The following is a 17587-nucleotide window of genomic DNA, read 5'->3' as shown; positions in this document are numbered from 1 at the left end:
TGACCCACTCTGTACTTGGTCTGCTTCCCCCCCCCCCCCTCCACCAAACCTCTTTGCCGAAAATAGCAGATCTACAAGCGCTGTGTGCTTGTAGATCTGCTATTTTTGGCTAAAGTTCTCCTCAGAATAGGGATGCTTGGTTGAAGTGGTTAATGTAAAAATCACAAAGATTTGGCGGACCCCCTGTAGTAACTCTGAGGAACCCCTAGGGGTCCCGGACCCCCTGTTGAAGAGCCCTGATTTAAACAATATATTCAACACATGGCCCAACTCAAGTAAAGGTGAATAATGTTATAGTTAAAACTCACGAAACATTCAATTCATAATTACCTGTGGTGTTTGATCTGATAGCACCATTATTATTGCTCTTTGTCGGTTTTGCTTCAAAAAAAGAAAAGAAAGAAAAAAGAATACATTAATCAAATATTTCACAAGGTTCTGTAAAGTTTTAACTCCAGATTAAACATTACACAAACAAACGATTATTTTATTGTTAAAGTATTAAAAAATGAATTTAAACTCAAGTGATTGTAATTCGTTACGGTCCACCAGTAAAACACATTGAACGCCAGCCATGACGCCAGCACTTTGTTTGGGCAGAAGCTAGCAGCTGGTAGCTAGTTGGCTAACGCTAAATTGTACATGACCAACTAACTCAATAAACATCAACTCAATAAACATGTCAACACAAATAAACATCTCCTTCAAATAATGTATCCTTTAGCACTCACCTATGCAGTTCAGAATGAATGTTTTTTTGCAATTCTGTTCTTATAGTCTCTTCTGTTCAGTTTTCCCATGTTTTCCTCTTGCCTTTAGAACGCGTTGCTGACTTCCGTGTTGTTATGAAACTCCAGGGGTTGCCACGTCTTGTGAGACCGCTAAGCAAAACAACAATGTTGCCAAGTCTCCGGAAAGAAACAAGCAAAACGACCTCCAAACCCAATCTGCGGTTTACTGTAGATTAGAAAGTCTAGTGATGCGAGGTTAGCAGTTTACTGCTTGGCTTTCACTCGTTCCTCTGTATTTTATATTAGCCTATCACCATTATTGCAAACTGCCTTTATTTGTTATATTTATACATATTTAAAAAATATATTTGCATATTATCACCATTATGCAAACTGCATTATTTCGCTGTAATAGTATTTCTAAACATATGTACGTTTTCAAACAACATGACTAAGAAATGAAATACATTTAATGGTTTAAATATGGTCTAAATCTAAACGTTGATATATAGTTTTGATTTAAACGTCTAGATCAAGGCTAGATCTAAACTATACTGTATATTGATCAATAGTGACAATAGTGAGATATATAATAATTTATTAACCTAATGTTAGCACCCTAAAATAAAGATTTTCAAACAACATGAATAAAAAAATAAAAGTTAAGAAATGGTCTACATTTGAACGTTGATATATAGTTTTGATATAAACGTCTAGATCAAGGCTAAATCTAAACTATACTGTATATTGATCAATGGCTATTCAAATTATTTTTGTCCAATATTTGGAGATCAGTAATGCAACTTACAGTTGTTTTTTTTAATCAATATGTATGGAATAATTGTTTAAATTCAATTGGCTAGATTTGGTCTAGATATAGACCAAATCTACACCATCTAATTTAGGTCTACAATAAAAACGAACGTCTAAATAACGACTATGGCTCACTGGGGTATTTCTACTTGCAGTATTGATAGCCTACTTAAAGTAAAAATGTGAGTATTTTTTTTCTCCACTGGCACTGACTGTATGTCCAGTCCAACCACGAGGTTAGTGCCAGGGACCACTATATAATATTTATGGTGTTTTTCACAATTTGTCAATTTTTTTTGAAAATAGCAGATCTACAAGCTCCCGCCTATATGGTTTAAGTGGTTATACTGCTGGGGACCCCCAGAACACTCCCAACTTAAGGACCCTGGTAGTGATGCGAGGGGGTCTCTCTCTTCCCCCCCCCCTCTCTCTCTCTCTCTCTCTCTCTCTCTCTCTCTAATATTCGATATCGAATATTAATATATCACCTACGCAGCAGTGTATGGTCCACACCGGGGTGAATTCTTCTTGCGAATAAATACGTTTTTTTCGCCTGTTTTTTAAAACCTTATGAAGTCAATGACAGACAGCAAATTCAGACAGCAGTTCGTATTTTGTGGAAATTCGCTGGTGACTGCTACACCTCTGACCAATCAAAATGTATTTATGTAGGCCTATTCATGTTATTAAACAATATAGTATAGGCCATCCCATTGCATGAGCGCATTGGTGCTCAAAATGGGGTCCGGGGACCCCCATGGGGAGTGATGCGCGGGTCAGGTTTTTTTCATAACCCGCCCCGCCACGGAGCACAACAAAACAATATATAAATCAACGGCCCGAGAGAGAGAGAGAGAGAGAGAGAGAGAGAGAGAGAGAGAGAGAGAGAGAGAGAGAGAGAGAGAGAGAGAGAGAGAGAGAGAGAGAGAGAGAGAGAGAGAGAGAGAGAGAGAGAGAGAGAGAGAGAGAGAGAGAGAGAGAGAGAGAGAGACCCCCTCGCATCACTACCAGGGTCCTTAAGTTGGGAGTGTTCTGGGGGTCCCCAGCAGTATAACCACTTAAACCATATAGGCGGGATAAATGACAAACATAGCCTATATGAAAATATCCAATCTACAAGCTCACAATGCAATGCATTGTGAGCTTGTAGATCTGCTATTTTCAAAAAAAAATGACAAATTGTGAAAAACACCATAAATATTATATAGTGGTCCCTGGCACTAACCTCGTGGTTGGACTGGACATACAGTCAGTGCCAGTGGAGAAAAAAAATACTCACATTTTTACTTTAAGTAGGCTATCAATACTGCAAGTAGAAATACTCTGTTACAGGGTTTTTTTCAGTTTTTTTTTCTTCATTTCATGCCCCACCAGAGACAGACAGACAGACAGACAGACACCCGCCCGTCCCGCGCTGCCGCGCATCAGGGGGGTCCTTGGAAGTGTTCTGGGGGTCCCCAGCAGTTTAACCACTTCAACCCATATAGCCATGATCAGCTATTTGGGGTCAGTGCGGACCCGTTCGGTGCCCCCCGGGACGGTTTTGTCAACGGGGGGAATCTTTTTGGTGCCACTAACATTAATCTTTTATTTTTATTTATTGTATATCTGCTATTTTTGAATAGCCAACATATAGCCTACAATATGGATAAAGGGGTGAAAATGTATTAAAACCTTTTGCTGGGGACCCCCTCAAGGACCACTGGTTGAGAACCACTGTTTTATAGGAAATGGCTAGGGGCAGTTCTATAACTTATCCATTAATTTAGATTAAATAGAGTAGAGCAGGGGGCTTCAACAGGGGATCCTCAGAGTTACTACAGGGGGTCCGCCAAATCATTGTGTGATATGATTTTTTTTTTTTTTACATCAACCACTTGAACCCTAGAAGCCGAAAAAAGCAGATCCACAAGCGTCACGTTTCAACTGGATATTTATTATAGTTGCACTGCATGTTTCCTTTAAAGTTTAATGCACGTCTCCTATAGAGTTAAAAGGGGACGTCTCCCCACCCCCACCTCCGCCCCCCCCCCGCTACTGAGACCAGTGGTAAAAAGACGTTCGCATCGCATCTCTGCATGCTGCCTTTGTCTTCTCCTTCTTATCTTCTCCTTCTCTGGAAATGTCTTCCTGGTGTGCGCGCGCACCTGCCCGTGCCTTCCGGTGTTAATGAAATCACTTCCGTATGCTACTGAGATTTCTTGTATGCATACATGTGAAATTATTGTATACATAATAGTGAAATGATCTATACATGCTATTGAAATCATGTATATATACTATTGAAATCATTTATACATACTACTGAAATCACTTGTATGAATACATGTAAAACTCTTGTATACATTATAATGAAATTATGTGTATGTATGCTATTGAAATCATGTATATATACTATTGAAATCATTTATACATACTACTGAAATCACTTGTATGAATACATGTGAAACTCTTTTATACATTATACTGAACTCACTTATACATATCACTGAAATTATGTGTATATATATTATTGAATTTATTTATACATACTACTGAAATTACTTGTACGAATACATGTGAAAGGCTTGCACATGCATCTAAAGTTTTCATTTTAGTTTGTTATAATATACAAGAAATTCAGTTGTAAATGTACAAGTGTTCAGCAATATACATGCAGCCTTTTCATATGTGTATGTGTGAGTGTTTCAGATATAAATGTATAAATGTTTAACTTGTATGCGTGCAAGCATTTCGTATGCATGTGTATATGACACAGAAGTATATATGTATGTGTATGTGTTTCTCATATGTATGCGTAAGTGTTCAGATGAGTATGTATAAAGTTTCATATATGAACGTGCATCAATTTACAAAGTATGTATGTACGTGAGAGTGTTTCAGTAGTGAGTGTGCAAGTGTTTCAATATTGAACGTATAGCATTTCAGTAGTATATGTAAGAGTGTCTCATCAGCGTGTGTGAAAGTGTCTCAAAATTGAATGTAAAAGCATTTCAGTAGTAAGTATAAGACTGTCTCGTTAGCGTGTGTGAAAGTGTTTCATTATTTATGGCCTGAACGGCCCCTCATATCCTTGTCTGTCCTTATTGATCTCTTTTTTGAGGACAGCAGCATTAGTACCTCAAGTATTGATAACTGTTAATGAGCTTTCCTTTGAGTGCAGGCTAGGAGAGGGAGATATAGTAAGGGAGATGCAGGAGAGAAGATTACAGATTCAAAGGGCATATGAAAAGTAACATTTTCAGGAAAAAAAGAACAAGACATAGTCTAAAAAACTGTGTGGCCTCCCTGTGAAGTCTTTATCAGTAGCAATTAAATGACCAATAGCGTGCAGTTCATGAATGAATCATTTCAGAGAGTTCACATTAAAGGCCAGGGATGCAACAGATCATTAACATCAGTGCCATTTTGGGGTGTGTATCTGTCTGGTCTCTGCTACAGAGATACATCAGGCACTGTCAAGGTTCTGTATCATGATGTCATGCCTGTATCAGTGTGAGCTGACATTGATCTACCCCACTCTACTCTGTGGGGACATGCATAGAAACATACAGTTAAACCACTCTACTCTGTGGAGACATGCATAGAAACATACAGATAAACCATTCTACTCTGTGGAGACATGCATATTAGAGACATACAGTTAAATCTATCCATCTATAAGTAATTACAATTATTGCGCGTACAATAAGTGTATATTCCACAAAAGCAAGGGTTTTATTTCTGGAAGGTATTAACTACTAGACCATAAGGTTATAATTTATTCATCTAGAAATGATTGAGGATTGCCTTTGGCTAGACACAGAGCCTTTAAATCAGCAGTGGGCAGAGCATGCATGGAATGCTGTGAGATAAATCACAATTGGACATATGTAACATCTGGCTTCCAAAACGTATCCAAAACACCACATAAAACTATCCCATTCTTCTGTTGCATGTTTTGTGTCTTGAGGACTTACTAATCACAGTTTGGCAGATTTCTGCAACTCGTGTATGTCCAGGCAGTGGCAGACTGCATTTAGAAATGAACAAATAATGTTTGAAGGAGGAGCTCAAAGCAGGGATGTAAAATCCTACAGGTTCATTTGTAAACTCTACACAGGAAAATATACACTTTCAATGGAGTTTCAATGGGATATAATGCATGTGTATGAGACTGTTCTGTAAATAGAAAGTCGTACTGTATGTACAATCCCCATAACAACCAATGGGTGTGATTTTTCTTAGACACTAAATAATTCACAAATACTGGGCTACATGTATTTTAGACTATCAGGGAAACACTTACAGTATAAAAGAATTCTATTGGAACTTATTACAATCCCTACAGGGAACACATACATCAATACGTCACAATGCCACCTACACATTATAATTTAGAGATATTGGCCCCGGGCCGCTGGCGTAGCGGTTCGGGCACCTAGGCTGCAATGCAGCCTGACAGTGTGTCGTAGGTTCGAATCCCAATCCCGACAACCTTTGCTGCGTGTCACTCCCCATCTCTCTCTCCCCATTTCCTGTTAAACTGCTGTATACTAAAGCATTTTATAGAGATATTACTATAGAACAAATGCATGTGTGGACAAGTCTGTGCAATGTATTCAAACATGACAAACTTTTATGTGCAAAATGCACATAGAAAGTCATGATAGAAAGGGGGAAAAACTGCCTCTGTCTCTGCCTCTGTCAGCCAAAGAAATTCAGGGTGAGCCACTGCATCCTGAGAGCATCCTGGCAACACCATCTGGTATGGGAACTGCACAGCTCTTGACCAAAAACCACTACAGAGAGTGGTGCGGACAGCCCAGCACATCGTAGGAGGTGAGTTTACCTCCCTCCAGGGAATACACAAGACAATTGTGTGTAGCCAAGGCGAAGTGAATCAACAAATACATTCATTACTCTAGCAACAATCTGTTCACACCACTGCTGTGACCACAGCCAGGCAAGCAATACCAGAGTATCAGAGGCCACAGTACCAGACTAATAACTGGTTTTCACCCAACAACCACCAGATGCTGAAAAAGCACTGAGCCCTGTCACCATGTTGTATTGCCACCTAAGCATGCACATGCAACTGTGAGTTTAAACCTGATGCTCTGTTTTTCATATATTTATCCATGTCACTATAACCATGCACATGAAACTGTGATTGTATATACAATGCTGTTATTTGTATATGCTGGATATTTCTTCCACCTTCACAAGAAGCATTTCTGCCCTCCATAGTGCCACCCAATTGCAATTGTTTTTTAATCATGACATGCACCTTATACTGCACAATAGTAGACTTTGTATATTTGATTTGTATGTGCGTTCCTGTTATTGATCTACAGTATTCTGTGTTCCTTCTATCTATGCTAACTCTTTATGTAACTGCAATATTGATAAATACATTCACTCACTCTTTTACACCTGAAATCCTGTATTAATAGATAAAGTTGATTATGATCAACATCATCAAAATATTGTCACTGTCCTGCTGATGGGTCAGTTACAGAGAGATACTACTTGAAAGTTACTATATACAGAATGTGATTATCAGCTCTATCCAGATCCTAGCATTAACCAGCCCTGTCAGTCAGTAATACCGTAGCTGGAAAAGGATGTGTGGGAAGCAGCAGTGGTAAAAGTCCAGCTGTAAAGGCCACTGAGTGATGGATGTCCTGGGAAGGAGAAAGGAGGTGCAGGCGGTCACAGAGATAGAGAAACAGGCGAGGAGTAGAGGCAAGCACAGGACGATGACTCGTCCTGGATCTAAGGAGGTGGAGGAAAAGGGGTTGAAGGAAAAGGCAGGAAGCTCTGGTTTCACCAGATTAGATTTCCAGCCTATTTTTGGGGTCTCCCCCCCCCCCCTTTTAAATGTCTTTATTCAGTAAGACAAAGAGGAGGATGCTCTCTTTCAGTGATAATGAAAGATGAAGAAAAAGAAAACATGAAAGAGAGAAAAAGGCAGCAGAAAGGGCCAAGCATTCTGAATGACGATGGAGGTGGAGATGTGATGACAAAAAGTGATGACAAGATGGCAGCGAAGATGGAAAATAAATGACAGTAATTGAAATGCTGAAGAAGAGTGTCTCAAGGTCTGTGTCCACAGAAAACATTTTTCTTTTCATGGCAGAGCACTTTCAATAGAAAAAATATGAATGCCCAGCAAGCTTCCAAAGTGGCACTTATTGTTGCAAGGTTTGGTCGTCATGTCACCCGCGTTATTAGTGCAAATAGCCTAATCTAAATAGTCAGCAGATAACAGAATGGTAAACATCAATAAATGAATCCTTGCGATTTGTCTAGCGATGGATCTTTATGAGATCCCACTGTCAGGAGGACTTGGATATGAGTGTGTGGGAGCACAAACATTTCAACAAACTCATGATTGCACAGTTGCAATCAGGCAATGCTGCTTGCAAGTGTGCAATCAGGAGTTTAATGTGTAAAGCACTTGTAACCTTGTTTGGAACCACTATACAAAAAATGTATTATCATTATAAATTAATTTCATGCCACGGCACCAAGGACATTCTCTGGAGGATACATCTCTGTTTTTACAGAGCCTTTTCTTCATGAGGTGAATTCTAGGCTGTACATTTACACATGGACAATTGATGTGAACTACTGTATATGGGAACTTTCCATATAGTAATAGAACAGGACTGTTTTCAATATACACACAGCTGAATGGCCAGGTTCACACAGGTGTGAATGGGAGGAGTGATTCACTCAAATTTCGACATTAAAGACGTGATTCTTTCTGTAGTGAGAAGGTTTGGCCTTGTGATTTTTCCTGTCTAAGATGGTAGAGGAGGAGAGGAGAGGAAATGGAGATTGAGAGGGGTGTAGCTGGAGTCTGGGAGGTAGACGAGAGGTGAAGATTGAATAATGGAGCTGAGGGGAGGTGAGGCTGACAGACACGGCCACATGGGATGATGAAGAGACTATGAGGAGTGGGAAACGGTGAGAGGTAAATAATTTGAGGAGAAACAGACCCTTTTTTTCCTCCAAATGTCTGATGCTGCATGATACTAATTACAATAATGTATTCATGACATCATAGCTGCAAAATGAAATACTATTATTATACTGTGCCTCCAAAAGCTTCATGTACTCATCGGTCAAGCACCTTGAATCACACTAATCCTTTTATGCACTTACTGTAAATACCATACAAAGTAATGTACATAATAACATTACATTACATTACATTACATTACAGTCATTTAGCAGACGCTTTTATCCAAAGCGACTTACAATAAGTGCATTCAACATAGGTAGGGAACAAAAACTACTAATCACCAGAAGTCTTAAGTGCATTTTCTGCAAAAACAAGCAACCAAGAGTATACCTAGCGCTAAGGTAAAAGTGCAATATATCAGCTACCTATTTCCTTAAACAGATGAGACAAAATAGCTAAATCAAATGAGCAGGAGCTAAAACAAATAATTGTAACGACTAAACAAGATCCAATAAAACAATTCAACAATAAAACAAGCGTTCGTACAACTAGTTAACAACAAGTAGGCCAGGCAAGTTTTGCACAAAATGCCACAAATCATGAACTCTGTGTCCAATTGGCATGAAACTTTGCTCGCACACAGTTGTCCAAATAACTATAGGGCTATTTGAACTACTTTGGACAACTGTGTGCGAGCAAAGTTTCATGCCAATTGGACACAGAGTTCATGATTTGTGCCATTTTGTGCAAAACAAGCCCCTCCCGCAAACTTTGAAAGCCAATCAGAATGGAATCTGACTAATCTGACAGATAGATCATAATCACATGAGTACAGAGATAAGGTGTACCAATTTGAGTTTTGGACAAAATCTGCAGTAGTAGCAAAAAGTGTGTTTCGCAAGAAGTGGCGTGTTATAGCGCCACCTTGAGGACGATTTGAAGAATTTCCTTGGCCTACTGGGAGTGGGCATGCTTCATGCTGATCGGTCCAGCTGACTCACAGGACCGAAAGCATTATCCCCGCTAGTCCGGATAATGAAATGTAGTTGAGACATATGATATCACCCGCACTTCTTACACCTGTAAACATGTGATGTGACAATAAAGCTAATTCTGAATCTACATAATTATATATGTTTTAAAAAACATTTTAAAACATCATTTAAACTAATTTGGGGATTCTACCCCGGGGAAAAAAAGTATAATAATGATAAACTACTAACATAACTCAATGGCTTCTCTGCGAATGAAAGGGAGCCATTGCAATGTTTTGTTTCAAGTTTTGAGATATCCTTGGTTTTAAATTATGTGTGATGGGTCTGTGTTTTTTTGGGAGGATGTTCCAGTTTCTGTTGATGCCAGCTTTTGGAATCCTCCTCTTGGTTGTGTTTTATTAATGAAATGTTGATTGAGAAGATGCTCTGAGCCAGCTCTGCCTCTTTCTCCAAGATCTCAGTATTTATTCTGAGACATGGACATAAGGGAGTTGATGGGGCTCATTCTGTGAATGAAAGGCAGCCGCCCCCATTGCCAGTGCCAATGTTTGCCTGTGGCTAACTAAATTACCATGACGGATCCCTCGTCTGTCTAGTTAGCTCCTGCCTGCGTTTCCCTCCGTTAGCCTCCCATTGCCCTCCTCTAAGTGTTTACCTCCACTGTTAGCAAGCTCCTGGTGATGGAGAAGAAGAGGACGGTCGTTTCTCTAACAAAGGGTCACTTAAGGAGATGAAAGGAAAAACATTGGGCGTTAAAGGACGACTGATGGGTAGAAAATGAGAAAATGAGGGAGGAGGGGATGTGAGTGAAAGGAAAGGGAGATGAGAGCAAAATAAATCATCATATACGCATGTCTCGCCCCTGGTTACTGCTGTCATCTTAGAATGTGAACATATGGGTAGAAACAGGTGATTAAGTAGCTTCTTAATTAATCCCAACATACAGTAAGACATGCCCAGTAACTTTCCATCTTCTCAGTGTCAATTATCTCTTTCCCTGTGCCTGTGACCAGAAAGGAGCCTTTGACCTCAGTGACCTTCCAAAAATAAACATCACCCTCTCTGCTGCCCACCCCGACAAACAGCAGAGCTAGAGCCTAACCCAAACACACAGAAAACACAATCTGAACACCAATCAACCAAGCCTGCAGACCCTCTGATTGGACAGGGCAGGTGATGAAAGCTTGTCATTGGCTCAGAGTAGACAAGTGGTTTGTTTAGCTGGTCGAGCTGGAATGATCTCTCATAAACATGTTGAGCCTGGTGTGTGTGTGTGTGTGTGTGTGTGTGTGTGTGTGTGTGTGTGTGTGTGTGTGTGTGTGTGTGTGTGTGCGTGTGCGTGTGCGTGTGCGTGTGCGTGTGCGTGTGCGTGTGCGCGTGCGTGTGTGCGTGTACATGCGGTCATACACCCATGTTGAGACAAAAGGGAGATTTTGGGTGAAGAGGGATTGATGGGGCTTCTATCGGCCCGGTCAACTCCTCAACAAACTATTTACAAGCTCATCCATCATTTGCAGGCTTGTTGGTCTGTGTGCTTTGGAAAGCACAGAGGAAGTTGGTTCAGGTTCATCAACTTAAGTTGCAAACGTTGACCCACAGCAACTCAGATCACAGTACACTGCATTTTATCTTTCTCTTTCTCTTACGTTTGCTGCACGTTTGCTGCAAAGTACACAACAAACGCCTTAAAAGAGAAAAGCAGTTAAAGTGGATGTAGAAAACAAAACACACTGCTTTCATGGTTGTGGGTGAATGTGTGACTTGTTGTGGGGGGTACCCAGTAAAATCCTCAGTGTTAACTTAAATCTGAGATAGTAGAAATGGACTCAAACCCATAACAGTCAAAACTTACACTCTCAGAGAGTAAACACTGAGGATTTGCTGTATAGGGTGGGGTTGTCACTTGTCACAAACGCTGTATCTTGTTAATGTATAGATGGATGGGGTTCATAAATCCTGTCTTTTATGTGTGTGGTTGGAAGGAGTGGAGTTTTATACCGCACATTTTATAACTTTGTACACAATTAAATGAACAGATATGTATACTTTTTTCCCCCATTGTCTTTTAATGTGAAGCATATTGAGTTTTGGGCATGCCGTTGGATACAAATAAACGTCTAGACAAGCGCATTAGCAAGATCGGAGTGAAGACACAGAGATTGTGCCAGGGTTGGATTGGAAGTCATGAGTCAGTTCCTCCACCACAGAGAACTACATTTCACTAGATTTGGTTTTTGTGTCCTGATCCTTGCTAATTCTATTTCCATTAATCAGATTTTGTTTTTGTATTTCTTGCTAGCATTAGATGTAAATAAAAACTTTAGATAATGTAAAAGCAACCTATCAATACTTAATGCATTCAATTTATACAGATGCATAAAAGCAAAAGAAGCAAAATGAAAAATACATTATCGCTATGGAGTCAAATTTATTTGGCAATATTAATATCCAGTCGGTTGAAGTATCATCTCCATTACAAATCAACACAAATACTGTAGCTTCCACCTGTATCCTATGAATAGACACTTGAGTGAGACACACAATATGGCTAAAGTGGGAGGATTTTGAGTGACATCTACATTTGCAGCGCAGGGGCGTCAATTGGGTATGGCAGGCTATTGCAGCTGCCATACCCTGGCTCCAGGGGAGAAAAAAAAAAAAGTACTTTTTTGATAATAAATCGGGAAAATCAGGCAAAAATAAGAATTAAATAACATAACCCTAACCTAACCCGAATCCTAACCCTAAAACCGAAATAAAGTAACCAAAAACTGGAAAAAAACGAACCCAACCCGCCCAGAACCGCACAAAAATTTTGTGTGCGGTTCTGCGCGCGCGGGGGTGACCTCATGCACGCGCGCTGCGCGCGCGTGCATGAGGTCGCGTGCAAGCTGCCATACCCTAGCTTTTGCTGAACTGACGCCACTGTTGCAGCGTCCGGAAATTGACTTCCAGGGAAACCAGAGGAAAAGAGAATTTGACTAAGACATGCAGAAATGAGACAAGATATGATGAGAGGGGCTGTTCAATAACACGATTTGCGACGTTGGCATTTTTGGGGTTTCTCTCTCTCTCTTTGCCTCTGCTTTCTGTCTCTTTCCAATACCTTGAAGAGAAGCAGAGGGGGAAACATCTGCTTGTCCACCAAAAGCCACAACCAAACTGATCTATCTTTTCCATTCCTACACAGCAAAATCCTCAATGTTAATTTATCCATTTGTAAATCCATGAATGCACAAATGGAACCAAATGGACCCTTACAGGTCAATTTGGTTCCATTTGTAGACTCTCAGAGTTAAGGATTTGACTGTGTGCTGGTTTGAGGTGGTTTGCTCAATTTTACCACCACAACTGACTTTACTTGGCATCTTTAAAATCTAACAAAATCTATTATACATAAGGCAATGAGGCAACGAAAGGTCACAAAACCTTCTATTTTTGTTTTTAGAAATCATTGGTTTACAGACTAATGATGCATCATGGGTCGGTGTTGTTTTTGGGCATCCCAGAGTTTCTGTTGATCCCGGTTCTCTGGGTTGTGTTTTATTAATGAAATGTTGATTGAGAAGATGGTCTGAGCCAGCTCTGCCTCAATCTATACGAGAACTCAGTATTTCTTCAGGAGTTGAGGAGGCTCATATCTCTTTAAGATAAATCACAATTTGAGTGTTTTGTTAAAGCACAGACAGCCTCCACAGAAATTCTCCCTTCAGACAAGACACTACTGGATAAAATATAACCACAGTCTCCCAACATAGTCTATTCGGTTCCATTTGTACACTCTAAGAATGAAATGAACACTGAGGACTTTACAGTGCACAAGGTTAAATCTGTTTACCAGCTCCACGTCCTCCAAGACCACAGAGAGTAGCTGTCAGGTGACACATCATTATATATTGTACTGTACTACAATTCATGTAGGTGTACACAACCACAGCCATCTGCTGTTAGTCACTGAGGCAGTTCATTGACCATATTCACAAGGCTGCCATTTTGCTCACCCATCATACTTCGGGGAGAACTCCCTCATCCCCTCCCCTTGAATATGAGGTGAGGGAAAAATATTGTTGCTGTCGGGCAGAAACCATCTATCTCCATGTTTCAACTTATAATGTTTTTTTTAATTTTTTTTTGTAAATTAATGTCCTACTTTGTCGTACAAGAGTGTCGCGCAAAAGTAGTGAAACGCCTTGTGAGCTTGTAGATCAGCTATTTTGAAAGTGAAAGTGGTTAAGTCTGTCTGTGGGCTTTTATAAACAGTTAACCAAAGAAAAGCATTAACAAAAGCTTGTGACTAAATAATAACGTCATTGGATCCACTGGAACACAGGTTTATTTTGTCCATTTCCTGAAAAGTAAAGACTGGTTTCCTCAAACAGCAAAACCAGCTAAACCTAATACCGTATGATCAGTTAGAACACAGACTCACCATGATAGGTTCTGTTCCACATCTTGGTGGTGACAGTTTTCCCTACAGGCCGCTCCCCTGATGGGTTCATGGTCTCCTTCAAAGCATGGGCGTAGAGCATCAGACCATCATAGAAACCTGCAGAGATTATGTTCTTCTGGAGGACAGAAAACAGTTAAAGATGGCATTAAAATCTGAATAGGATCAATTCTTCATAGCAGACTGCTATCATAATGTGCAAAATCTCCAGGATAAAGTTAAAATCCAATGTAATTACAATTAAAATTGCCTGTTGGAGCTAAAATATCAAAATAATTTCACCCACTTCTTTACACCTATAAACCTGTGATGTAATGATCAATTTGATTCTGATTCTGTTTTTTAACACTACAGTATGGATAATGGGTAATGCCAGATATAAGCTCTCTCTATCTCTCTCTCTCTCTCTCTCTCTCTCTCTCTCTCTCTCTCTCTCTCTCTCTCTCTCTCTCTCTCTCTCTCTCTCTCTCTCTCTCTCTCTCACTCTCGTACAGTGGAATAACTGTAATTTCCTGCTGGATGTATAAAGCCTTGACAAAGATAAAAATGTGCATACTAAACAACAGATCTCTGATGCAGGCTGAAAGGCTGGCTGATTATATTTTAATTACATGTTAAGAAGAGACCAGTCGAAACAGATAATGATGTCACTAGGCCTTATTAGAAGTGTTGATTTAATGGGACCTCCTGCTATCAGCAATATCTAATCATTAAAAATTCATTATAGTAGTTCCCAACCTTCTTTCCTTGGACCCCCCCTTTCTTACATCTGAGAAAGCTGAGACATTTAGTGTGCTCCATAATGTGGGGTTTAGCTATAATGATGTTATGCATCATGTTTAACATTTCTGACTAACTCCAAACAGACAACTCCTCATGCATTACTATTAGCATTACTATTATCATTGTCATAATCATGGATCTTAATAAACACTGAAAGGCTGAATGAGAGCCTAAACAAAATGATGTAACACAGACATAATATCATTCTTTGTAAGCACTCATGTTAGATACGGTATGCTAACACATGTCTTTCCACATCATCAAAGTGCAACTGCACCCTTCAATTACATACCTAGCGTCCCTATTCTGTGGCATGTCATAATAGGCAAACATTCGGTGAACATTCGTGTTGTGATGCGTTGCAAGCTCGTGGATCAGCTATTTTCACTACTTGACTTGTCAACAAAGTATATAAGGTTTAGTAGCTTAATGCATCTGTTAGAGTATCCTTTCAGTGTAGATCGAAATGGGCAGTTAATTACCAGTTAAGTTCTGGATACTGAACAATTAGTAGAGACAGCTTGTGGGGAATGGTGTTGGATGCTGGCAGGGGGATCTGCCTGTTTCTTAATCAAATTGGTTTTATTTAGCTGTCTGTTGTTGATGTTCAACTAGCTTCATAAGCCTGACAAACAGAAAGCCTGAAAGCCCAGCCTAAACCCAGCGTGTTCTTCTTCTGGCTGCACTAACTTCTCTCTCTCTCTCTCTCTCTCTCTCTCTCTCTCTCTCTCTCTCTCTCTCTCTCTCTCTCTCTCTCTCTCTCTCTCTCTCTCTCTCTCTCTCTCTCTCTCTCTCTCTCTCTCTCTCTCTCTCTCTCTCTCTCTCTCTCGCTGTCTGTCTCTGTCTCTCTCTGCCTTTCTCTGTCCATCTCTGTTACTGTGTATCTTTTTCATCTAATTGTGTGACAGCGCTTCTTTATGCTGTCATCCTGTACCTGTGTGCAGGACAAAATGAGAAGATACGATCGGCCAAACTAAATTAGCTTGCTTCTCTAAATTGAATTGGATCAATCAGCCAGGCGTTGTACAGGAGACAATTTGCTGATAGACCTGCTGAGCATTGCGAACACGAAACGTGCTCTCTCTGATCTGGACACAACACACACAGACCTTTAAGAGGATCAGAAGCTACAGAAATGAACGGATCCACTGCTTTCTGTCTTCTGCTTTACATCATTTTCTGTTTTCTCTCTCTATTCCTTCATAGTCATTCTTATTCCCCTTTCATCAGCATTGCCAGCAAGGCCAGTTTATACAGTGAATACATCACGCGTCGTGAGCTTGTAGATCTGCTATTTTCAAAATACAAATCTTGTATGGGGGTCCGACAGTCCGTGGCCAATCACATTAATTTGGGGGCGTCCTTGACATGAAAAAGTTTGAGAACCAGTGCTATAGCTTAAATAAACATGCAGACACACAAACAGAACACACATGCACACACATGGACACTGTACTTACCAGTGAGTCCTCTACTGTATAGTTGAATGTCTTCTTAGCATCTGTCTTCAAGTGGCTGACAAATTCTCTGTACCCAGGGTTCTGTGGCTCTCGATACGTCAGTATCTTCACACTCTGAAAATAGAGAGAAAATTATACTTTGGTATTTTACTTTCAGTTTGCTGACAACAAACAAACACGGCCTATTGCGCTTGTATGGATGCCCGGCCAAGGGCGAACCCCTTGGCGATTCAAATCTCCTTAGTGGTGGGCAGGAACCATGCTCCACCCAAGCCCCTTAATTATATTATTCAACAATAACAATAGTTGGTACACTTTGTCCGCATCGGTTGACATACACTTATTATACATGAATTATAGCACTATTACAGACAGGATCCTATATTTAATAATTATTTAGCAATTGCACCTCATCTAATGTTTTTTTCTGGAAATGGTATATAGTGTTTTGAAAGTTCAGATATTATATAGCATTCAAATACTAAACTACTGTATATAGCATCATTGCACTTAAAATGTCACAGTAAATGGATATGTTTAGCCCATAGTGCACTATGAGAACAAGGCTTAAGCTAATGCAAAATCTTTCTGAATTTTAATGTTCCAACAGAATCATGCTATTACAACTCATTTAGAGAAACTGCATGAGTGATGTGCAGTATGTGATTAGAAGACCCCCCCCCCACACACACACACACACACACACACACACACACACACACACACACACACACACACACACACACACACACACACACACACACACACACACACACACACACACACACACACACACGCTCAAAATGTCAACGCATAGTTCTACCATTTCACTTATTCTTAATTTCTTTGGAAGATTAATTATTAATGAAAGAAAGAGACCTTTTGTAAAAATCTTTCTTCAGTTCATAAATCAGGAATCCATCTATGTCTGAAGTACAGATGTTTTGGTGTGAAGATTCCATTTAAGTAAGCTTTAGTTTTTTTTCTTCCTGCTTCATAGTTTGCAGTGTGTAGAGCGTCAAGAGCAGAAGAGAGACACGATAATAATGCAAAAAAGGTCAAAGTCAATCCCACAACATCTCAAGCATATGGTAGGTATTTTAGCAAACTGAGGCAAGTAAGCCGGAACAACAATGCTAAATGTGTGTGTGTATGTGTGTGTGTGTGTGTGTGTGTGTGTGTGTGTGTGTGTGTGTGTGTGTGTGTGTGTGTGTGTGTGTGTGTGTGTGTGTGTGTGTGTGTGTGTGTGTGTGTGTGTGTGCACATGCCTTTGTGGTTCTGTGTTTTCTTATCCTTGTCAGGCCTTATGTAATACTTTAATCCAGGTAAGTGTGTAAATACATCTGTTGGTTTTGCGTGTCTGCGCGAGCGTGCGTGTGTGCAATTATGCGTGCATGCGTGTGATG

General features: G+C 40.0%; 1 protein-coding gene across 1 annotated transcript in view; it reads right to left on the bottom strand.

Annotated features, from left to right (window-relative positions):
• Positions 1–13903: 13903 nt before the first annotated feature.
• Positions 13904–17587, bottom strand: part of LOC311041800 (atrial natriuretic peptide receptor 1-like) — a gene marked incomplete at its 3' end in the record, with an annotated part of 31373 nt that continues 27689 nt past the window's right edge. Inside the window, exons 5-6 of the mRNA XM_084052285.1 lie at positions 16182–16295; positions 13904–14056 (exon numbers count right to left, since the gene is read on the bottom strand). Of these exons, the coding sequence (XP_083908411.1) occupies positions 13904–14056; positions 16182–16295 (267 nt within the window). The remainder of the gene's footprint in view (positions 14057–16181; positions 16296–17587) is intronic.

The sequence above is a fragment of the Gymnoscopelus microlampas genome, assembly GCF_963454915.1.
Source record: "Gymnoscopelus microlampas genome assembly, chromosome: 3".
Lineage (NCBI taxonomy): Eukaryota > Metazoa > Chordata > Actinopteri > Myctophiformes > Myctophidae > Gymnoscopelus > Gymnoscopelus microlampas.
Note: the sequence above shows the minus strand (reverse complement) of the source record. Positions and strands in the feature narration are given on the sequence as shown.